Source organism: Pezoporus wallicus, unplaced genomic scaffold, assembly GCF_028554395.1.
Source record: "Pezoporus wallicus isolate ANWC-B61680 ecotype Strahan unplaced genomic scaffold, APGP_CSIRO_Pwel_v1 scaffold_6885, whole genome shotgun sequence".
Taxonomy (NCBI): domain Eukaryota; kingdom Metazoa; phylum Chordata; class Aves; order Psittaciformes; family Psittacidae; genus Pezoporus; species Pezoporus wallicus.
The window spans coordinates 974,015-998,208 of record NW_026638858.1 but is presented as its reverse complement, the minus strand read 5'-3'; the positions used below and the strand labels follow the sequence as shown (position 1 = coordinate 998,208).

Genomic DNA, 24,194 nt, shown 5'->3' with positions numbered 1-24,194 from the left:
AGCAGAGGCAATTTAGGATATACAGGAAATCTCGTGCTCTTTCCTGATTTCAATGCAAATTTTTATAATAAGGGTTATGTTCCTTGCTAGCACCATTGTGGGCAGATCGCATAGGAAATCTCTTGACACTACCTCTGTTTGCCCCACCATACCATTAGTTCTGAAAATGCATGCATGATCTTTATCCTAACTACAGCAATTTGTCATGGTTCTAGACATACTTATGTGTTGGACAAATCTGAGTATTGCACTCCAAAATCCTGTGCTGTTTAGGTATTCTGGATCCTCTTAGTTTGGAAACCAATTTTTGTTTGTCAGGACATGCTGAGGAATAGAGCGAAAACTGGGAATGGAGTAGAGAGTCAGCATGCTTGAAAACTTTGTTTTTAATGACGTGTTTACCTTCCTTACCTTGTGTCCAGTCTCCCAGTATCACATAAATACTTGTAAAATGATCCACTTTGAGTTACAGCAATATAGTTGTTTTGCAGCAGTATAGATATTATAGAGTTTGTACTTGGGTGAGTTATGAAGCCAAGCCCCTTGTGAGACTTGTGTTCCCTATCAGAAAAACAGCTTCTAAAAACTTCTGCACTTCATCCCATTACTTGCTGATCCACATGACAGTTATTATTTTTATCTGTGCTAGCTAAAAGTCAGAAGAGCAATGGTTCTTTCCTTTCTCAGGCTTACATTTAAGTATTCATTTCAGATTGCCTTGATAAGAATATATTTTACAGGGCTAGACTCATATGCTCTATTTTTCTGAGTCTCATATTGCTCTTATTGCCTGAAACAAGTCAAATCACATGAGCTTGTTTTTCCCTCTCCATATGACCCCCCCCACCTGCTGCTTCCCCACCACCCTTTGGGCACCTCTCCCAGGCCACCAGTGCAAAGCTTGGGATTCTTTCTGACCTGCCAACTGTGGCTGATCAGGTTTCCCACCAGCTGCCATCACTGCATGAAGGCTCCCAAAACAAGAGAAAAGCCCCAGTGCTGTGCTGAAGATGGCATGTTTGCCTTTCTTCAGCTGTACACCAGTGTTACATCTCTGCTGAGATGCAGCTGAGAGCTGGGGAGATCACATCACACCCTGAGCTGTGGTTGCTGAGCTGCCCACCCCATGCGGAGGCTGCACCTTTCCAACTGCTTCCCCATTTATACACCATGCTCCAATGGCATAACTGAAAAACCTACATGATTTTTTCTTTCTTAAAGCATTTATTATAATAGTAGGCTATTTTTATTATTAACTGAAGATACAAAAACATCAAAATCCTCCAAAGGCAATGTTAGTTTTTAAACTTATTCTTCTTCGTATGTCTCTTAAAAATCCACAAACTAAGCTGAAAGAGACTACCTGTAGGGAGAAGAGGATTGCTGTAAGGACACAAAAGGATTTCTGAGTTAAGCCTGTGACTTTTGAGAAGGAAGATATGCAAGCTGCTGTAAAAATAATATATAAATCTGTTGAAAGGTGACTGTGGATTTAAAATTACATATTTTAAAATGAAAAAAGACCAACCACAGGTAGTTGGGAGAATACATAGTGGGGGGAGGACCTCTGAAATATTAATTCAGCTTAAGTTAACTTCCCTGGGACTATGTTCACATTCAGTAAATAATAACCAAGGTGTTTACTGGCTAAAGAGTTCACCAAAAGAGTGAATTTGATGTTACTGTGACAGAGTATTCCCACAGAGCAAATTTTTAATTTACAGTCACTACTACTCTGATGGGAAGTCATGCCCTGCATCCCTCTAGGTAGGAAACAGAAATTACATTATGAGACACATACATTTAAGTCACAGCAGCTTGTATTTTTAAAATTAAACATTCAAGGCATACTATTCTGTAGAAATTATGACTTAAATGTCTTCATAGACATCATTGCTGATGATATTGAATTATTCAGCAATTAAATGAGCAAGTGCATTTGATAAAAACTTACCTGTTCGTGACCAGTTTGCAAGCATGAGTAAGAGTTTGGTAGACAAGGATATTTCATAAGCAGATTAATTGTTTACTAATAATTACAATAATGCCTTTGACTGCTAAGACTAAAGAAGTTCTAAAAATCTAGCTTACCTGCTATTTGAGATTCTTCTTGTCCTACATGTATCTATTAGTCTTGTATTCCTATTGCATTTAAACCTGTGAAGACCGCAGAGGTGAGGACTGTGAGGGATGCCTGAATTCACTTCATTTGTCTTGTCACTAGTTTCTAACTTTACTTTCATGAATGGATGGGGAATCCAGAGGGCAAGGTCTAGTAAACAGTGTTTGACCAGTTAAAAAAACATGTTCATACCTTTAAAATGTTATGGGAGCATTTATGTGAACACTAAGCTTGGCTGAAACCCATTGAATAAATTTTCAGTTTTATGAAGTAATTGGTTTGCTCTTCAAGTGTCATCATACTTTTGTAACACTTCTGGGCAGCTTTTACTGGTTTGTCCTTAAGATGGTATTTGTGAATCATTTACAGGCCAGGGTATATTTTGAGAGCCCCCATATGAATGTACCATAATGATGGCAAACCACAGTTGCCAAGCTCTAGCAACAAATGAAAGGAAAAGCTGGGCAGCCCTCATTATTTGGAATAATCAATGATATTGGTTTTATTCCTGGGTACAGTGATCAAGCGTTTGCAAAGTGAAGGTTCAAGGAGGCAAAGTGCCAGGTGTTTGGTCATTTGAGCCAAAACAACCCCATGCAACACCACAGGCTTGGAGAAGAGTGTCTGGAAAGCTGCTTGGCAGAAAAGGACCTGGGGGCTCTGACTGACGGCCGCTGAACATGAGCCAGGTTGTGCCCAGGCAGCCGAGAAGGACAACAGCATCCTGGCCTGTATCAGAAATGGCATAGCCAGCAGGGCCAGGACAGTGATCGTCCCCCTGTACTCAGCACTGGTGAGGCCACACCTCAAATCCTGTGTTCAGTTCTGGGCCCTTCACTGCAAGGGAGACATTGAGGTGCTGGAGCGGGTCCAGAAAAGGGCAACAAAGCTGGTGAAGGGTCTGGAGAATAAATCTTATGAGGGGCAGCTGAGGGAACTGGGGGTGTTTAGTCTGGAGAAGAGGAGGCTCAGGGAGGACCTTACTGCTCTCTCTAACTACCTGAAAGGAGGTTGCACTGAGGTGGGGGTCAGTCTCTTCTCCCAGGTTACAAGCCCTAGGATAAGAAGTAACATCCTCAGGTTGTGCCAGGGGAGGTTTAGATTGGATATTAGGAAAAATTTCTTCCCTGAGAGGGTGCTCAGGCATTGGCACAGGCTGCCCAGGGCAGTGGTGGAATCACTGTCCCTGGAAGTGCTCAAAAACCGTGTAGATGAGGCCCTCAGTGACATGAGTTAGTGGTGGTCCTGGCAGTCCTAGGGTAATGGTTGGACTTGGTGATCTTAAAGATCTTTTTTAACCTGGTTGATTCTATGATTTTTCCATTACAGAATACACAGCAATACAACCTAATCCTTTCCAATTTACCACATCTAAAATGTTGCCCAGTACGGAGAGAATCCCATCAACTCTAATGGGCAGAGAATGACAGAATAACCTTGAGGCACAGCAAATTCTATACCAAAAGTGCCTGGAGGATTAAGGATGAAAGATTTCATTAGAGTTAAATTCACTAATGAAATGGCTTAATGTAGTTGAGTATTGTCCACGAGATCCTGTGACAAGGAATGCTTTTCAGTGCCTGAATGGAAAAAATACTTCAGTTAACATGCACAACATAGTATTAAAATGTGATGTGTTAAAGTTCAAGTCTAAATAATGATTAGTGCCAAAATCTTCAGGCCAACCGACATTAGCCTTCTTTCTGAATACTTTAGCTGTCTCCTAAGTTGGAAATTTAAGATCACTGCAGAGAATTGAAATACATTTGGAAACTGAGCTTGACTTCAAATCAGTGTAAGGTTTACTGAGGAATGGGCATTTTGTAAAAGACTATATAAAACTGTGGCTCCCTTCTACTAAGTTTTTATTCTTGTTGAACTCATTCTGCATAGACAGCGTTGACCTTTTAACTTCGATAATATCAGTGTCCATGTATGCTGGGAGGTCTGTGCCAGACATTATGGTCCTGATAATAAAATGTTCTACATGTGAACAAAAAAGTGTTATAAATATAAAATGAGCACCACCTTTCTTCTGTCTTGTTGCTTTAATATTTCTGTTAACACTAAACCAATATGAAGAACACCTTCCTGAGATGAAAAGGGGAACAAACTTCTAATGCCATTACTAGGGATTTGATATAAGGATAGTAAAGATCTCTAATTAGTAACTGGGTTTCCTTTCTTGTTTTTGAATGAAAGAACTGTGTTTAGAATAGGGATTGACTTAATAAAACCTCATTTTTAAAAAAATAGTTTTTATTTTTCTTGAAACAAGATAAAATAAAGCATGCAGCTGCTTACTTCCTTTTTTGTAAATCCACATGGTTTTTGTAATCAAAAATCTTAGCCTTTGTCCCAGAAAGCTTTCTTCTGGTGTGGCCCTGCAGGTCCCCTTTCAGGAAGGAGGCAAGTGGGTGCTGGCTGAAGCTGGTGACATTCATTGTGTTTGTCAGTGAGCGCAGGACTGGGGAATGAACCACACCTTGGGAAATGTATTGAGGTTTTCCCTAACTGTGTTGTGAAAAATGAATAATATTGCAAATAAATGTACAAATGGCCCTGTTAAAATAGTGTGGGACATTTACAAACGTTTAAAAACTTCCCAACCAAATGAGAATGTGCAAAATTGCCTAAAGTTCTTCAGCATGCTTGTTTTCCAAACTATGTGAAATTCCAATCCAGATTCTTGATGGACTAATGAAGTGATTGGATTTCCTCCAAATGTCTTGTCGGTTAAGTATCGTAGTAACAAAAGGAGGCAGAAAAAAGGAATGACTTCTAGTAATTTTATTCTGTCAGGCTTTCTTTTGTAATGTGGGTGCTCAATCCATTGTATTTTGTTTTTTTTTAATTCTCATTTCTTATGCTTTGAGGAGTGCCTGCATCCGCAACAGGTTACTTTTTCACTGCACAAGTAAAACAAACCTAGTTTATACCTAAAAATAATGTAGGTTTGCATGAATCTATTACCACTGGGATGGTTTTCTGTTGTCGATGAGTTATTATATCCTTCTGGATCATTCCTATGATTTATGGCAATGTCATGGCTTCACTGGCAGCTTCGCTACCTAATTCTGTGAGTTTAAGTCCACAGAAAGTGTCACATGCTATGTGCTGTGTTCAAGATGATCTTTATGTCTGTTTATATCGAAAAAGACAATTGCTGGTAGCCAGTGAAAGCAATTTTTCTTTGGAGAGATGCATGCTGAACTGTTGTCTAGTATTGAAAGCAGTGATCTTTAGCTCAATTTTACAGGTATACAAACTACTTCAGTTTATTTTTGAAAGTAATATGCTGATGGTTATAGGAATCACTCAAATTATGATTGGCAAGTTTCTTTAGATGCAAGTTGCCATGACGTTAATCGGTACTGTGAGAGTGAGGCTCAAATCCCCATGAACACTCAGGAGAGGAAAATAGCTTTGGTAACAAAAGGGCAAAACCCTCGTCTGCTGCCCCTGCTGCTAATGAACTTCTCAAACAAGTTTTCTCTTGAAGTTAGGCAAAACCAAATGTGTAAAAACGAGAGACTTCAATTGCAGAGAGCATAGCTCCCACAGCCACCCTGAAGAGGGTGGCTCTCCAGAGTCCCGCCATAGTCCCCAAAACCCCCTTACACAAGGGCTGAGGGAGGCAACTGCCATCAGAGACTCGCTCTGCAGAGCAGTACTTCTCCAAAGGGTGTCTCCTGCTCGCTGTGGGGCTGCATGCACAGCCAAGGTGTGCTGTTGCACTCTGTAAGCACTCTCAGATGATCTCATTTCCCACCACACTCCTAAAAAAAAGTATTCATGAAACTCTTGCTGTGTGGACGGTAACGTATTGAGTGGCTATCTGGCATCTAAGCATGCCATATGTCCCCAGAGGTTGCAGACAGCCATTCTGTAACCAGAATTCAGAGATGTCACAAGTGGCTGAACAAACAAATATCACTGGTTAATGGTTAAGCTCTCAATTTACTAAAGCATTTGCTACCAGTTTGCCAGTTTGCAAAAGAGATCAAACAACCATGAATCATAACCTTGGCTACTATTAAATCCTTTATTCCCTTCCCTCATCACAGAAGCATTTAATCTTGGGGAATCAGGACAGCCTGTTGTGCAGAAGTAGATTTTACAGCATAAGCAGAAACAAGTTTACTGTCAGGTTTCCTACTGGAGCTACAAATGGGAAGGAATAAAATGAGAATATTAACTTTCCCTCCTGGCATGGAAATTCATGTTAGCACTGACCAATGACTGATGTAAAATAGCTGCATTGGAAAATCATTTTGCTTGTGTACTTTTGTTATTGCACTGAATGGTGAATATTACTTTCATTATCCAGCTGTCTTGCTTATAGATGAGACTTCTCATCTAGATAGAGAATGAGGGATTTGGTGTGCTTTACTAGCTGCCCCAAAATGAAGTATTTTACTTAGAAATAATGGACTGTGAAGAACACCCTAGAGGAATGAGGCACAAACAAAAATACTACAGGCAGTTGTATTGCAACTGAAATTTATTTCTATTTGTTATAAGATGTTCTTGTGTGTTGATGTATAGGATATATAGCTACATGACAGTTAAAATCTCACACTTTAGATATTTAATAGCAAATAAAGTGGTTTAACTTTTTGGCTCCCAACTCTGTGAAGCAGAACTTTGAAATCCCAAACACTTCATTTCCTTTGTGTTTTGGGTAAGTCATCCTCATCTCTAGCAGCAGAGTGATACAAAAAGGGCTCATGGAACAGAGACACTGAATTAGCATTAACTAACTCTGTTCACCACAACTCAGTCCAAACAGGCAGTGATCCCAGGAGTGGATTTCCATTTTTATAACATGAACCGTGATGTTGCAGTCAGATCTGCATAAGCAGGGATCTAGAGGCTGTCTCTCTGAGAAAACTCAGTAAGGCATTATGAGGGAAGGGCCTCCCTATACAGATCCAACTGCAGATTCAGGGATCGGTACGTAATTATTGAGGTAAAGTCACATTATATAAATGCACTCGCAGTCTTAGTGATCTGTAGACCTGTGGTGAAAAGCTGTATGTTATTAGTTTGAACAGCAACCATATTTTGCGCTGTATCCAGACAAAGTAATCTTTTGTGTCATTGCTAAATCTGAACAATTTCTGTAACAGAAAGAAACCACCTGAGAGACAATATCTGCAAGTAGAAAATGAGGGCTTTTTGTGGTCCTCTTTTTGGCTTTGCAGAAAGTTATTTTCCCAGTAAAAAGTGTGAGTTTAAAAAAAAAAACAGTAATGTCCCAGCTACATTTGTCATGCTGTTCAGAGGACAGACATCACCATTTGCACAGGCAGAACTTCTGTTGGCTGGGGGAGATCTGTCCTGAGGAAATTCACAAATACTCACCAAGTATACCAAAGGCACAGGCCTGTACAGAACTTAAATATGTCTTTTCTATCCCATAATGAGTATGACAGTTGTCAGGTTCAGTACAGACAGAAAGCACTACCTAGCGACATCTCAAGTTGCTGATCTATTACTATTACTAATAAGAATTTGATAAAGATAAAACATCTGGAATATGTAACTCTGCTTTTACTGCTGCTTCCCCAAAACCATCACTAGAAATTTGGGATGACAGATGTTTATGCGTTTAAAAAGGAAATAAAGATTGTGCAATAATGTCCTGTTTTGATAAGAGTAATAGAATGAGCAAGTAGAATAAGTCATTGGCACAGCTTAAACTTTTGATTTGCTATTTTAATGATAAGGAAAATACATAATTTTGCAAGCTTTGAAAAACTTGTGTTTGTTGCTCTTAATGTTCAAAAAAATGTCAGATACTATGAAAATCTTTTAAAGTACAAAGAACAGATTATTAATTTTTAATTGTGTTTTCAGTTCATATGCATGTGTATGAAAGGGAAATATGTTTGTTTAAAGACCTTTCAGATTATTTTGTCATTATATACACTTAGAGTTCAGTTTTGGGATACATGTGTATGTAGATGTTGCATCCAGCTACCACAAGATCATTTGGATTGCTTAGCAGTCAATGACACAAAAATCTTTTAAATGTTGTTTTAAAACAGTTTAAAAAAAAAAAATCATGTAAGTGAAGAAATATATTGCACAGGACTTGGGGGGAGGGGGTAGGGGAAACACCCATAAAACCCCCCAAAACTGGATTTCTAAAGTGACTGTGTATGAAAGCTGTACATGGCTGAATATGGAGAAAATTGGTAGCTTTGGGTTTGGTGTTCTCTTGTGGAAATGAAACTGGGAAAGATGGTGGAGGTTTGCTTAGACATAGGTGGAGGTTATGTGGACACCTCTTTTTACCGTGAAATGTATGCAAACCTAGCATAGGTCAGATAAAATCCTGGATTTTTATAGCCTTCTTGAAATGTGGGGAAAGTCAACATAATAGTGTGTTGTGCTCCCAGGCTGAATTGCAACTACTTACATTACACATTCACATGTTAGTGAAGCACTTCCTGCAGACTGTTATTGTCTGGATGGAGATGGTCTTTCACCCCACTCACCTCCCTCGTTTTTCCCACAGGCTGCGAGAACACCACCGCGCTGCAATTAAGGTGATTCGTAGGATGCAGTATTTTGTGGCAAAGAAAAAGTTTCAGGTGAGTTGTGGATAGAAAGCTCCTTTTCTAAATAAACCCTTTTATTCTCCTGATTCATTGCTTCTTTCAGAAACTTAAGAGAGACTAACATAATTCATTTCAGTAATGGTGAACTACACCCACCATTCTCTCCCTCCTTCAATAGGGTAGTTGTTTAGCAGCAGGTTAGTCAACTGTGGATGCACTGGAAGTAGGCTAAACTCCTGAAATGCGGTCTGAATTAAAATGTTGTTTTCTGCTAATGGACTTGACCCTTAACCCTCTGTTATCACTGTCTCTTTCTCTCAGTGCAAACATTCTCATATGTCTCCATTAATTCTGAGCTGTGTGTTACTGTCATGCCAAGTCAGTGGGATTAGAGATTAAAATACTACTTCAGCCTTATTTTTGTCTCTTACTCAATGATAATGAAGTCCTGATAAGAAACCAGCATGGAAATTTGTTAGCATATTAGAAGGCTTCTCCTTCCTTTTCCCTTCCCCCCTCTGCATAGAAGAAAGCTTCCTCCTAGTTTGTGAGATACTGGCTTTTCTTACTCCTCTAGCCCTTACTATCAGACATTTCCTGTGTGCCACTTCACTTCACTTCCTGTAACACTGCAATACTATAAGCATTTAACAGTCGTTAATTAACCTTGTTGCCTGGTCTCAATGAAAAATTCTGGCTGCAAACTTTCTAAGAATGTGGTTTCTAAATCAGTTTCATTAATCCAGTAAGAAAACATGTCAACAGCCTTCAGCTTGATTTAAACCAGGTGAATATATATATGGAAGAAATATATCACTTTACTTAAAATTAATTAATAAGGGGCAATCTCTGGAGAGTTTCATGACTAAAAAATGCAAAGAAAGATAGGGGCTTAACTGCACACATCCATTTTCATATATGACCTCACCACTACTGCTTACAATAGACTAAAAAGCTTTCTACCCTTAATCTAGACCCCCAAAAAGGGAGGGTGTCCTTTTTCCTACCAACTTAAAGGGTGCAAAGTTTTAGAATCAAAAGGATGATGATGCCTAACAGTAAGAAACATCATTGTTTCTTTAAGGCTATGCTTGCTGCTACTTCAAAACCACGATTCTGACTTCCTCATTGAAATTTAGAAGGGCTGCCTGAATTCTTTAGCAATTTTCTAATTTGAATCTTTTTATTTTTACTAAAATTCATGATCTAAATAACAGCTAAGATTGCCTGAGCTTTTCAGAATTTGTTTCAGTCATGTAGATTATATTCAGACTGTCATCATTAAGGCTGAAATCTCCCATGTCCAGGCTTTTCTTGGAGAGAGAACTTTCAGAAAGTTTCTGCTGGCCCATTTAATCTGTTATTTTTATTAAAGTAAAATTAAGAAAGGCACAATACCTGGACTACTTGAAAATAATTTTTATAGTTATTTTGTCGAGAAGCTCCTTAACAGTTGCTGGCCAGCGCTTGTAACTTGGCAAGGGACGTGGCCAGTTCCAGTCATGTGTCCACTGCTGTTCAGTGAAAAACTGCCTAAATGTGCTCAGTTCCATTAAACTTTAATTTATTCTCATTCTAAGACCTGACTGTGATCTTTTGTTCCATGGTAATTACTGAATCATTCCTCTCATAAATTTAGATCATAAAATATTTGCCATGGTATTAACTAAACTGCTTAGAAACAAGAAATCTACACGTTATATATCTACCTCCCAAGTCGTATTATTCTGAAAATGCCTTAACACTGTGTGCAACATTATCCACCTGGCAAATAAATGGAACTCCCCTGCGGCAGATGATTTGATAGAAGCTGAAAAAGCATTTGACTGAATAGAATGGGACTATTCAGTTCATACTTTAAACTTGTTTGTACTTGGTATCCCAGTTGCTAATCTGGCTTCTCAGTTGTACTCTCACTTTCACCTCTGCAAAAGACCTGGTCCTGGCCATCTGCAAAATCCCTCAACAAGGTTGTCTCTCATCCTTCTTTAGTAGTCTTTCTTCTTCTTCGTGTGCTATCAATATTGGCAGTTAGTAAAGAACTAAAAATGCCAGATAGGTTGAAATGGAATGTATCTCGTGTCGCTCCTGCACACAAGTGGTACACTGCTGTTTCTGTCAGAAGCAGAATCTCCCAATGGGAACATATGGGGGATATGTGATACTTGTCCATAATTTCTGAATACAAGGTTATGACCAAGTTTAAAAAGTTTGGAGAGCACCAAAGTCACATTTTTCAAAAGCATGTATGCACTGCTTTTGAAAGTGCATTTTGACAATGCACAAAGTCACCTTGAAATTCAAGCCACAAGGTGCTTTTGAAAGCTTCTGTAATTAAGAAATAACCACTCTCATTATTCTTTCTTCAAACGTATGTTGTAAATCTGCTTTGTTCTATTGTATGCACATAAAGTAGTCATAAGAAATTAATATGTTTAAACATGTGCCAAGTAATGACTATACAGTTTCTAATAACCAGTCCAATGCACTATCTGAAATTAAGGTAAAGCAGAAAATGCATTTTTAAAATGTATCCTTTAGCACTGATGTGGTCTGCATTGCTGTTTTCTCCTAGATGTTTGCCTTCTAAGATTTTTGTGTTTATATAAAATGTATCTTCCTAAAAGAAAATTCAGATTATTTTTTTCTTTTGTTTTCTACAACTGGGGGGGGGGGGGGAGGAGCAGGAGGGAAATTCAGCTGAATTCCATTGGACTACTCATGCTTAACAAGGCCAGCAATTAAAAGGAGTATTTTTTAGAGATGCCCCTGAAGCTTTTGGGGAGGGGAAGCATAGGAAGAAGGGGAGGAAGAGGAAAATTTTGCAAAATAGATCCCACCATGAACCCAGCATAGTTCTTAAACTATACCAGCTATTTGCAGGATACACCTGTATGCCTAAATTTGCCTACATACACTTAAGAGCTCAATTAATAACAGGGGATGATGGCACCACAAGGACAAAAGTCAGTTAGAAAGCAGACCCTTCCTGTTTAAAAAATAAATGAAATGAATAAAGAAAAGCTAAACACGGATACAAAGAAATTTCACAGGATATGAAAAGCAATTCTTTGTAAAACATCACACTTGGGCATCTTTTCCTCTTTAAAAGAACAGGAGAAATTTATGCTGTTTTTAAGTCCAGGTTTGAACATAGTCCATATGATGGTGCCCACATAAGAACCAGGCATAATATAAAGGATTAATTCCTTTTTTATGGATGTGTTTATGCTCTTGTAAAGTCTGTTGAACTGTTTCAAATTGTGTGCAAAAGATTATGTTCTACTAGTAGTTAGCACAAGTACTGTGAATCGGTTAAGGTGAGTGGCTCACAGTTCAGGAAGGGTTCTGTAGATTATAGGGAAAACAGTACTCAGAAGCTAATGGTTTTCCAGGCTTTGTTTACCCCACCTACCATAAATGAATTTCACATACTAGTTGTAAATCAGATGTCTTTGGCATAGTCTAACCTTGCAACTGAATTTCAGAAGGAAAATCACCATACTCAGTTAATTCCACTGGCTGGATTCATGAGTAAATAATCTTTGTCATCCAATTAGGAAAGTTTCTAAATGTCTTAAGACTTATGCACGTGGGTACAACTGTGATATCCATCACAGATCCAGAGCCCGGTGATTTGATTTGATTTCCCATTGTCATTTAGAAATCTTTTCTTTTTTTCTTCTTTCCATGTAAATTCTTCCTGTTGAGTAAACCAGTTTCCTCCTAAAATATGTTTTTAACTTGTGGTACTTTTTCACCATGGCAAATATTCTATACATAACACGAACTAAAAAAACAGGTTGCAGTTCCACTGATGCCATGGGTAACTGTTGCCTGTTTTGCTACAATTTCACTGGAAAATCTTGCATTTAGGTCTTAAAATTCATCATCTGATGTAATTTATTTGTCATGGTATGAATCATGAATTGTATGTGTAATTTTTCTAATCTCCACACTGGGCTGTACCAAGCAATGTAGTTCAGTGTCCTGTGCTTCAAAGGATGTTCTTCCCATTTTATTTGACTGTTACTTGGTTACATTTCCCAGAAATTCCCCTTGCGTGGATTCTCCTCTCCATTTCTTGAGTCTGTCACAAGGTTTGCTGTCAGCTTTGGGGAGTCTGGCAGGCTGAAATTTGATGAAGGAATATTGTTAAAGTAATAATTCCTAAAATGTGGGAGCTACCTCCCAGGCAGGTGCAGGGGACTGCATGGAGGAGCCGCAGCCTTGTTTTTATATTGTATGCCTCTTTCCTTTTACTTAAAAATGAACGTATTTGTGGCATGGACTTAAGGAAAACCTGGAGCATGTGAAATAAGGTTAAGCAGTGCAGAGACATCTGCTTTTGATGTGCAGGTGACAAAATATTTGAGTCCTCAAAGAGGGTATGTTAGAACCTACCACCGTAAACTCTTTTCCTTGTTCTGCAAGGGTGCAAGGAAGGAAAAATTGTAACTCAGTGCTACCAAGGCTTCTACCAAACCTTGAAAATTATATACAAGGTATCTATAGACAGCATAATGAATGAGTCAGAAATATAGAATTATCGAATGGTTTGTGTTGGAAGGGACCTTTAAAGGCCATCTGGTCCAACCCCCCAGAAATGAGCAGGGACATCTTCAACTAGAGCAGGTTGCTCAGAGCCCTGTCCAGTCTGACCTTGAATGTTTCCAGGTATGGAGCATCTGTTGCTTCTTTGGACAACCTGTTCGAGTGTTTCACCATCCTCATCATAAAAAAAGTCTTCCTTAAATGAGGTCTGAATCTCTCTTTTAGTTTAAAACTATTAGCCCTTGGCTTATTACAACAGGCTCTACTAAAATGTCGCTCCCCATCTTTCTTATAAGCCCCCTTTACTGAAAGGCCACAATATGGTTTCCCTGGAGTTTTCTCTTCTCCAGGCTGAACAAGCCCAGCTCTCAGCCTTTCCTTAAAGGAAAGGTGCTCCAGTCCTCTGATAATTTTTTTTGTCCCTCCTTTGGACCCACTCTGGCAGGTCCTTATTTTTCCTGTGCTGAGGACCCCAGAGCTGATCACAGGACTTCAGGTGGGGTCTCACCAGAGCAGATTTGGAAAGGGAAGTCACCTCTCTCAACCAGCTGGCATGTCATTTATTGTTTCTGTATTGTTTGACTGATTTGATTAGGATATTTAAGAAGAAGGTTTCTACCAGTTCATAAGTTCAGGTGTTACTGTTTAGTCTTATGTGTGAAGTTTACATCCCACTCCTCTCTCTTGTGTAGTGTTAGAGCCTCATTGCAGCTTCTTATATGTAGCACTGGCATTGACTAGACTCTAGTTTCTAGATGTAAGATTTAGATATTTTTAATTTGCCACTGCACTTCAGTTGCTTTGCAGTTAGCTTTGGTGTTTATTAGTTAAAATTACAGTCTTTCTCTTTAATACTACACAAAAGTGATTTTATTAGTAACAGGTCAGATTAAGGCTTTCCCATGTGTGAAATGCAGATTACAGACACAGGGCTTTCTCCCTGGTCATTCCTTGCACCAATATTTTCACAGTATTTCCCACTAGATCTGAAAGCCTGGTCAATCTTTCTGGAAGAGGAAGTCACGGTCTTGCACCTTCAGCCAGGTGCAGGACTCTCCATTTAACCTTCCCATGGCAAGAGCTGAACTGAGAACTCCAGCTGTCTTGCTGCTGACTGAGAATAAGGGCTTGCATTTGTGAAAGGCCTCTTTACTGTTTTGTGGTCAAGGAACATGAACTGTATTTCAGAAGAAACTAGAGTCACCACAAACTTCTGAGCAAAGTGCCGGTTTTGGCCTTGAATTCACTGGATAATCTCTGAAAGGCACGTAGACCTGCAGTTACACACAAAAATGTATGACCATGGGAACAATAAAGATATTTCGGATGTTTACACAGTGTTAAAAGGGTTTAAAAGAACTTACTGTTTACTCTTGAAAGAAAAAAATCTATGTTACTGCAAACTGTTCCTACATCCTTGTGGCTTAAGGGCATGTGTTTTGGTTTTTATTTTACAGCAAGCTAGAAAGCCCTATGATGTCCGAGATGTTATTGAGCAATATTCTCAGGGTCACCTCAACCTGATGGTGCGAATCAAGGAATTACAGAGGAGGTATGTCCATGAAGTTCAGTGCCTGTACCCATAAAGACCAGCAAAAGGATATTTGTAATAGGTCAGTGATTGGGGCTGGAGATCAAAAACTGACAGGATTCCAGGTGCCATACTGGTAGGACTCTGCAAAGTTACAGAATACATAATGGCGTTCAACTAAATTTTTCACACAGGGAAGAAAAGAGCTTAAACATCTGATTATTGGGACTTCCAGTTTTCATTATACTTACATGTATTGCCTCAGTCCCTCCTAGCTTTGACTGCACACTGCAATTCCTGTATCTTAGGAGCTGTACTATATATACAGAGATACTGTCACATGCTCAAGTAGAATTGCATTTAAGAGCAAACTAAGAGATGACAAGTGCAACAAGTAAGCTACAGAAGAACAAGAAAAAGAGGAAGCAGTGATGCTTGTGTGGAAAAGTAATGATGTGCTAAAAATTTGCAGTCATTAAAGACACTGAAGACCAGTCTAAGTATAACCCCATTTTGTTATTATTTTTATAATTTCTCAAAGCAACTCCTTCACTTACAGAACAAACCAGAACTCCCTGAACTTCACTTTGCTTGCTTGTGAAGAGCTAGAGAAAGTGAAGATGCTGGTTCAGGCTGATAAAAACTAAAATGATTCTTTTTGTTTTATAGGTTGGACCAATCCATAGGGAAGCCATCTCTTTTTATATCTGTGTCAGGTACATTAATATGAAGGATGTGTCTAATGTTAATCTGGTTAAGATATCATCAATAGACAATAATTGTTAAAATACTTTTTATTTTGTTGCCAGATTTTTAAACAGTGCCAACCGGTTGTGGTCTGAAGCTTAAGCAACCACAACAGTATTTAGTCATCAACACCTTCAAAATAGGCTTGTTCTTATTTAGATACTTTCAAAAGTGCACTTTCTGCTTTCACTGCACTTTTCAGAATGTTTGCTCTAATCTCTGTGAGGCTCACCATATTTTCAGTTAAATGGTGTGTTATGACTACAGAGTTCCTATGAAATCAGTAATATTCACACAGTGCTTTGATAGCTTTCAGGGAAACGCAAATAACCAAGTTTGTTTGCAACAAGTCTGGCTAATGAAAACATTCGGTTAAATGTCATTTTCAAACTCATGTTTCTATGTAGTTTATGGGGCAAAAAAGACAAAATGTTACCAAATGCATTGTTTAACTTGAGTCTTTTGCGTAGTGGCAGATTGTTTTTAAATGGCAATTAAAACATTAACTAAATTGGGAACAGCTTTGTTCTCCTAGGTTAGAGCCTAAAACTAAGGTTGAAAGTGCCTGAAACTGAAGGGCTATTAAAAGCCATGGCTTGAGCAAATGCTATAAAAAGAAACAAAAAGCTGCTTTTAAGGAATATAACTGCTTTTAAGGAATAGAGTTATCAGCCTGGTAAAAGTGTTCAGTTACACTGTGTTGGTGGGCTAGTTAAACACAACCTGTTGTGGCTTGGTGCTATTTTGTTATGCCAGCATATATTAATTTGAAAATGTTTCTTGTTCCACAGAAAAAAGCAAGGATCGAGGGAATAACACGATTGGTGCCAGGCTGAACAGAGTGGAGGACAAGGTAAACCTCAGTTAGACTGGCAGTGAATGACAACATGGTCTGTGATTGAGCAGTGCTTGTTTCATAGGATGTGGTGAAAAATGCAGCTTAAAATAGAGTTGAATGTCTGGCTTTTCCAGGTGATGGAACACATTTTTTTGGCAGATTGTATTTTTGGTTCTCTCTTGTAATTTTAACAGAATAAGAAAAAAAAAAAAAACAACCAAGCCCACATACTTCAATTGATTTTGGTGTCTTTTGGGACTTGCTTGAGTCTTTTAATTGTGTATATTACACGTTTCGTTGCTTTGCTTCCTTCCTCCACAATAGATAAAGGGCTCTGTTCCTTTAATACCTCCGTATATTATGGTCCCTAAGATTTCCCTTTGATCATTTCTCTGTTGTTTATACAAGTCCACCTATAATTCCTTAGAGGGAGCGATAGCAAACCTTGTTCTATCTTGATTTTCATTCCTTTTGACAAATGGAGTTTCTCCTTTCAAGTGACGTGAAGCCAGAAAAAAAATTAGACTTGTTTTATAATCTCAAATTAACAGTTAAATGTCTTGTAACCCTTTACTTCAATGCTGGCTGTGCTTGAAAAATTAGATCACAGGTAGAATCTATGTCACTGTTAAAAAAAAATAGATTTGCCTGTGTTGGTGTTAGGGAAAGAAAGTTAAGATAATTGGTTTGAACCCTTTACTGATCTCTTTCAGAGATTTGGTGAGGGGGTGAAAGAATTTCTTTAGCTTAGGATTGTTTCATGAATCCAAACTGTCTGTTCAGTATTAAGAAGTGAAAATTTTTCTTGAGGAAAAGAGCTTTCAGAGTTCCTCAACTGGAAGTGTGTGATAACGTCATAAAGCATTCATTCTGAAGAAATATCCAGCAAATATTCTGCAAACCAAAAGAGGTGTGAGCAGCATGTCCCAAGAATGCAAACTGAGCACCCTGGGCTGTGTTGATTCACTTGTGACATATCCGTTCCTTACATGTTTCTCCTTAAATACTTAAGAGAAATTTGAATGATAATACGCAGAACTGTACTTCAGTCTCTTGGAAATAAATGGCATTTCAAAAGGAACAGGTGCTTCTTGGTGTATAGGGTGACGTAGAAGATACAGAGGTACAGTACATTTTGCAAGAAGAGTCACTGTGCAGTGCTCTCAGATACGTGGCTGGTAAGTGTTCTTACACATGGAAGCCTTTTCAAGAAAGTTTGGATTACATTTATTTATTTTCTCTCTGTAATGTCAACTAAAAGTGTGGAACACTAGAAAATGTCTTGTGACAAAGAGCAATGACTTTTCAGTTTGGACAAATAATTCTCAAATGACAGCTCAACCAGCTTCTCAGTGCTATTTGCAAAATCTCTAACCAGCCTGGGAAAGCTTTGGTGTTGTACTGGCTCAGGGATAAGCTGGTTTGGGGTTATTAATTACTCTTTTTACATCCTTACAAATAAGTACACCATGAATTTATGGTGACTGTTATTTTATGTCTTGTAATGGGACTGTAAAACACGCTCTGTTTAATTTTAGTATAGCTGAGTTAAATTTTACTGTATTTTAAGAAACAGAACCTTCTTTCTTTGCAGTTGCATGAGGCCATCTGTGGTTTCAGAGTTGTATGTAATCTGCCCTATGCAACTAGTCCTATCTGCAGGAATTTTCTCTGAAAGTAGCTGAAAGGCTAAAAATAGAGAATTTCAGTTGGACTCGGCAAACAGCGGTATACATGACAACACACTGGCAATGCTGAAATCATGTTTTTGCTGCAGCTGCAGAAGGTGGCCAAGCACAGTTTTTTGGTATTTTCTGCCCTCAGACTGGCCTTTTCTTTCTTGTAAAGTGCATGGTACATGGTATGCTTTCAGCATACAATTGAATCCTTCTTGAGCTGAGCACTATATAAAGGATAACTATATCAGCTGGTTTTTAAGGTGACTGTATATTTCAAACAGTTACATCCAGTTTGGTTTGTGAATTAGTTTTTAATCTTCTGAAGGAGAGATTTTCAGTGCTGCCGACTCGTGTTAGTATCTAACCACCTTTTGTGCGTATGAAAAATCTCCTTTAAGTCATTTTAAAATGAGCCATAGCCTGAAATTATTTGGAAACTCCTAATATGCAAGAAATTACACAGTACTTCCCATGCTACAGGAATAAGTTGAGTTCTTCCAATATATCTTTCTCAGTGATCATTAGTATTCTTCTTGCAGCAGAAGGCTGGTGTACAGTTTTCAGAAAGTTTTTGTTAAAGCAGAAAGAGAAAAAACCCTGACCTTCCAGGTTTTTAGAACTTTTGGGTTCCTCTGCCTGTGGATGTCTGCTGTCACCACATGTTCCGCTGCTTGTAGATCACTGAAGCAAAATCCAATTTATGTATATTCTTATAGGCTTTTGTGGAGGTGGATTTTAACTTGAGAAGCATTTACAAAGATAATTCTGTGTTCAAGAGTATTTAGTTGTATTTCTGGGACATTATATCACTCTTGCAAAGCTTGTACTTGTGGCACAAGTAGATGTTCTAGAGGCATATGTATGGCTGGCAGTACAGAGGGAAACTGGCACGTCAAAGGAACATTTTAAAATTACAATGCCTAGAGCAGTATGGCAGTATTGGCAGGAGCTATGACAGTTTATGGCACAAATCTGATTTTCCAAGTATTAAAATCAGCTAAAACAAAGCAAAACACGTTTTCTTCTTTTAAATTTAGGAGCATGTTCATTTGAGGGAGAGAGTCCTGTAGAGTCTGTTCATCTTGTGTACTGAGTGAAACTTTGACCTTGTGATTTATACAGTTTGTGATAATGTAACTAAAGATTGTTTCCTAATATGCAAAAGCCAGGGGGATGAATCACACTTGCAGGAACATTCCTGCAGAGTCCTTCCCGTGGAATTTTTTAATTTGGGCAAGCAGATGAAAAGGTGGTTTTGTACATGTAACTAGAAACTGCACGACCTAATAGTCCTTTGTTAAAAGAAATCACAATCCAACGTGTAATCACAGTGTATTTTGACTTTGCCCTTGTTCTGCATTGCTTATAAAGCTGACGGCAGCGAATGCTCAGTTCTTCTAAACTGAGCCATATTGCCATGGCTGAGTGGAGACAGTTGCGGCACACGCTGTGCCCACACCCCACTCTGTTGGGACACCAGCCAGCTTTGCTCCAGGAGGCATGTAACTGCTGTAATACAGTGCCCAGGCTGAACTCATAGACCCCGCTAAGTAGCAATGGTCCAAGAACGCGCATGTAGATATGCCGATCCAGTCCCTCAGAGAATGTTGTTGAGCAGGATTACAGTGGCAAATCAATTTATTTGTGGTGACCAGCCTTTTCTCTTTTTATCTTGAAGTGTGAAGCCTACCCCCAAGAACCCTGGCCACTGCTGGCCTCTGGTCAAAGTCAAAATCAGTTTTCCCAGATAGGCACAGCTGTGTGTGCACAGCACTGTTAAACCGCACTCAGGGAGCACTGCATGCCAGTAGTTTAATTCTGAGTATACCCAGCAGCTTGATCCAGGAACAAGCCCATAGCACACTCAAGAACTTCTGTGTGGTACATCTCCTCTTTTCTTTGCACTCCTTTAATTTTAGCTTAGCTATAAATGACTGTAATTCTAACTTTTTAGAGTAAATTAATCTGTTCTTTTTTTGACCTTTTGCTGACCATTAATTTAGATATAACAGGCTCAGCTTGCACTTTTCAGGTAATCATCTGGGCTTATTGCTTGGCTGCTCTAAGGTAATTAAGTCTTAAATATGGCCACCTCACAAAATCATCTGGGGCTAAAATTGGCCATCCCTGGACAAGCTTTGGTGCCTACATACCAGACTACCCCAGATGTCAGATGTGGACCTCCCAGAGTAGAATAACAGAACCTGGATTTACAAAATAAATTTTGAAAAGCATTCTGAGCAGTGGACATTATGCGTCGTTCTCTGATACACCATTTTAAAAATAGGACTTAATCTTCCTCAGTGATTTGGACACTTTAAAACTTACCTTTTAAGAACAGTTATAGCAATCCAAATGAATTTTCTGGGTGTCCCTTCTATATACTCAGAACTATTCCTTTATGTGACAGTATAGTATTAAGATCAGTATTGCCAAGGTCACAACTAAAATCTTATCATGGTCTTTTTCAGTTATATAGAACATTAGAAGTAATGCTGTCTACTGCTAAATTTTAAGTTGTAGAGACTTAAATTGAAAAGATACGTAGTAGTGAGACATGTGACACCTTTTAATGTGAATCCAACAATTTTGCAAGACAGTATTCTTTCCAAGCATGTGCACCTTTTGCATGCCTATTAGCTGAAAACATGTATGCTTGTACTCTGATGAGTACTAACATAAAGAGCAACATTCAGAACTTCAAATATGCAGCACAGCACTGAACAGAGAATCATTTCACTTTTCCAAATTTACTTTTAAAGCAGACAGCACCACTTTTAAAACCAATTAAAAAACAATCTATCATGTGAAAGCATTTACCCTAAAATAGATGCTAGTGTAGTGTTTGAGTTGCCTACTGGAAGTCTGAACTGATCTTGGAAAGCAAAACCAAAAGGAGTTACCTTCTTTGCACAGTTCTTCTGAGTTCTGGTTGTGGTGATTTGCTTTGCTGTCTTCCGTCTGCAGTGTCCTTGGCTGTTAAATGTACAGATCAAATGTTCAGCAAAACTGATACATTTTTCACTGTGAGTGCTGAGTATGGAACTTTAAAAGAGCTATGAGTACAAAGGCTTTATTTGAGATGGCTTTCAGAAAGTGGTGAAGACTGGTGTGTTACAACATTTATCTATATGTGGTATGACGTTTTCTTCTGGCTAAATAATTTTTTGTAATTGTTTCACCAGAGCACTGATTCTATCCATATATATATTAGAAACCACTTTGGCTGGAACCTTTTAAATACAGTCCAGATGAGCAGAATGACCATTGATAAGTCTAAGTCCAGTTTCTGATTTTATTCTTGCTCTTTTCTGCTCTTGCTTTCTAATCAACTACTAGTTCCCCACTATTAGTGGGGCAAAAGGTTTCATGTCTAACTTATTTCTTTTGTTGATTTGCTCAGAAATATATGAACTTGATTTATATATTGAAGAGTAATTTCACTGTAGTGTTAATAAATCTGCTGTTTTATTGTAACACAGGGTAAATTGTAATCATGCCATTTCTAATAATGAACTCCCAGCCCATCAAATACAGAAAGGTTTATGATATGCTCCAGAGCCCATTAAAAGCCTATGACCTGGCAAGCTGTGAAGCAGGCCTTTTAATCAAAACATAAGGTAGCCCTGATGAGCAAACATTTCAGCTTCACTTCAGGGTACATAGAATAATTAAGCTTTATCAAAGTTTTATGCCTTTGAGAAGATTTTTTCTTTTAGTTGTTAAGATACAATTTTGGTCTGTAACACAGATGTGTTACATGACAACATTTCTGTCATAAATGGAAGTATGGATCTGCACGTATATGTGTCTCATTATTGGACACTCAATCTTTACAATCCTAAGAGCATACATTAGGTAGTTCAATATTTACTTAGAAAAGTATTATCTCATCTACTTCTTCCTGGGTTCTCAAATGCAAGGCTTCATGTTCACAGCTTGTTCACCTAAAAGAATTATTTGTGTGTGGCTAGTCTTCCAATTTTATGTGAATATCTGCAGCATCTAACATAGGATCAAACCTTGGTGGTTTTGGGTTGTTTGGGTTTTTTTTTTTGTCCATGTTAATAGCATTCTGTTGCCCATGGGGACAGTTACTGTGCTTCCTAGTGTAACATGCCAATTAGTGCAAACTTCAAAAAGGCCTTGACTGACGATGGCCTTCTTGCACATCAGTATGCAATGGGCAGAAACATTTTTGCTTTATTTTTAATTGAGTAATGATGCTGAAAAACTGATGGTAAAAGACTGACAAACAGCTATCTGAAGTTCTGGTCAGTGCTAGAAAGCATGGCTAAAGCCATGAGTTATCAGTTGGAAGAGATGGCTTCGGAAAGTTTCTGGCACGGTAAACTTCAGCACTTTGGAGGCTAAACATGCACTAGGCAGTTCAGGTATTTGATATTGGCAGCTTCTGCAATGGGTGTGTGAGGATTTGCCTTCCTGATACCTAAAAACAGAATTAAAAAACGTGTGTTCAGTTGGAAATTTTAAAAGATATGTGAAACCAATAAAAATCAAAAGAACAACTGCCAAGCAGTTACTCATCTTCTATGTAGTTCTTGCAATAATGTAAAGTAATAACCTGGGGGATGTGGAGGAATATTAAGAGGCATATGAAAGATTAAGAATCCCTATTAATTTAATCTTTAGTCCTTTTCCAGATGCTGAAGTACAAGCATCTGGAAGCAATTCTGGTGCTGAACTTTGTGATGGAGGATGCCCATTTTCTATAAATGGTACTACAACTAAGATCATCTTTCATCAATCTAGGTCATTAGACAGCCTTACAATTTTAATACTTAATCTCTCACCAATCTGATTATATTTCAGTGGGTAAACAACGAAAAACTGCACATTTCCATCTGCAGTATTCTATGTATCCATGTATCAGGTATACATGGTAAAAATGAAAACAAAAAAATAACTATTTGTAGGATTCTCTGCTGCCAGAAGCTTTGGTAGCCAGAATAGAAACAAACTGAGAGAGAGGTTGGTAAAGTCATGAAGAAGGGCTCGTTGAGGATTGTTAAGCAGGGTGTGTGTATGTAAACTGCAGTTTAGCAAGCGTTTTTAACAGTAGTCAGCAATGAATTGGTTAAAAAAGGAAAAGCATGATTTTATCTATAAGTACTTTCTTACATTCTTCTTTTTTTTAAGACACTGCTACTAGCCTTGCACCAGAAACAAGATAACTGGCAGATAAACTTTGGTCTTGTTCAACACAGCTCTTTTTAGTCTAGGATTTTAAGCACAGCTGCTTGCTGTTGGGTTTGTTCACTCATACAGCCCCATAGAGCTGAACACTGCTGTACAGTGTCTTAGACCTGACCTGTTTAGGGAGGCTGTGGAAGCAGACCTCTGTGCCTGTCTAGAGGGCATTCATGTGAGTTTTTGCAGCACCATACCTTGAAGACTGTAAGGTCTTTGGAACCAGAGCCTTCACTTTCATCCATTTGTTAACATTAATTTTGTCTGTTTGCAGATAGTTAGCTCCTATCACAGTAGAAATGAAAAACAATCAATTCCAGCATTAATTTTTAAATTATTTAGTATACACAGTGTTAAGAACTACCTATAACCTGTAGGATATTATATATATTAGATATAGTTACAAACCTAATCTACAAAGCAATATTACCAGCTATTGTGATGTCTTCTCTGTTTATGAAGTGTCAGCTCTTGGATCAGAGGAAACGTAATTGTATTAAAATTGCAGATTTAGCATTGAATCTAAATAGCCACAAGTGGAGAGTATACTGCAGCTCATTAGCTTATTTGCAGGTAATGAGAGTATGTATTTCCTCAATGCTCACAGTCAATGTGCTAGTATTCAAAAGCAATGAATAATTAACCTCTGGTTATTCAGTCACATGCAGTGAACAATGATACTCCTCTACCTTTTTTATGAAAAGTAAAAAGGCAAAAATATGTCTAAAGAGAAGACTTCCTGTTTAAGTAAGTTGCTGTAGATTTTACCCCAAATGTGGACAGTAGTTGGGAAGCACAATGATGAAGGCAGAGTGTAAACCTGTGCAAATACAAAGTGGGGGGTTTATATATATAATTATTATTTTTAAAATCTCATTGATTTCTTCCCTATTTGGGATATGACTAATGACTTTGGAATTCTTAACACCAGCAATGGCTGCAT

At 38.3% G+C, this 24,194-nt stretch overlaps 1 protein-coding gene across 6 annotated transcripts in view; it reads left to right on the top strand.

Moving 5' to 3' along the window:
• KCNQ1 (potassium voltage-gated channel subfamily Q member 1) overlaps positions 1–24,194 on the top strand; it is a 392,885-nt gene that overhangs the window by 268,021 nt on the left and 100,670 nt on the right. For all 6 annotated transcript variants that reach the window (XM_057412834.1, XM_057412832.1, XM_057412830.1 and 3 more), the window contains 4 exons: positions 8,649–8,724; positions 14,703–14,797; positions 15,446–15,492; positions 16,315–16,376. In XM_057412834.1, coding sequence (XP_057268817.1) covers positions 8,649–8,724; positions 14,703–14,797; positions 15,446–15,492; positions 16,315–16,376 — 280 coding nt within the window. The remainder of the gene's footprint in view (positions 1–8,648; positions 8,725–14,702; positions 14,798–15,445; positions 15,493–16,314; positions 16,377–24,194) is intronic.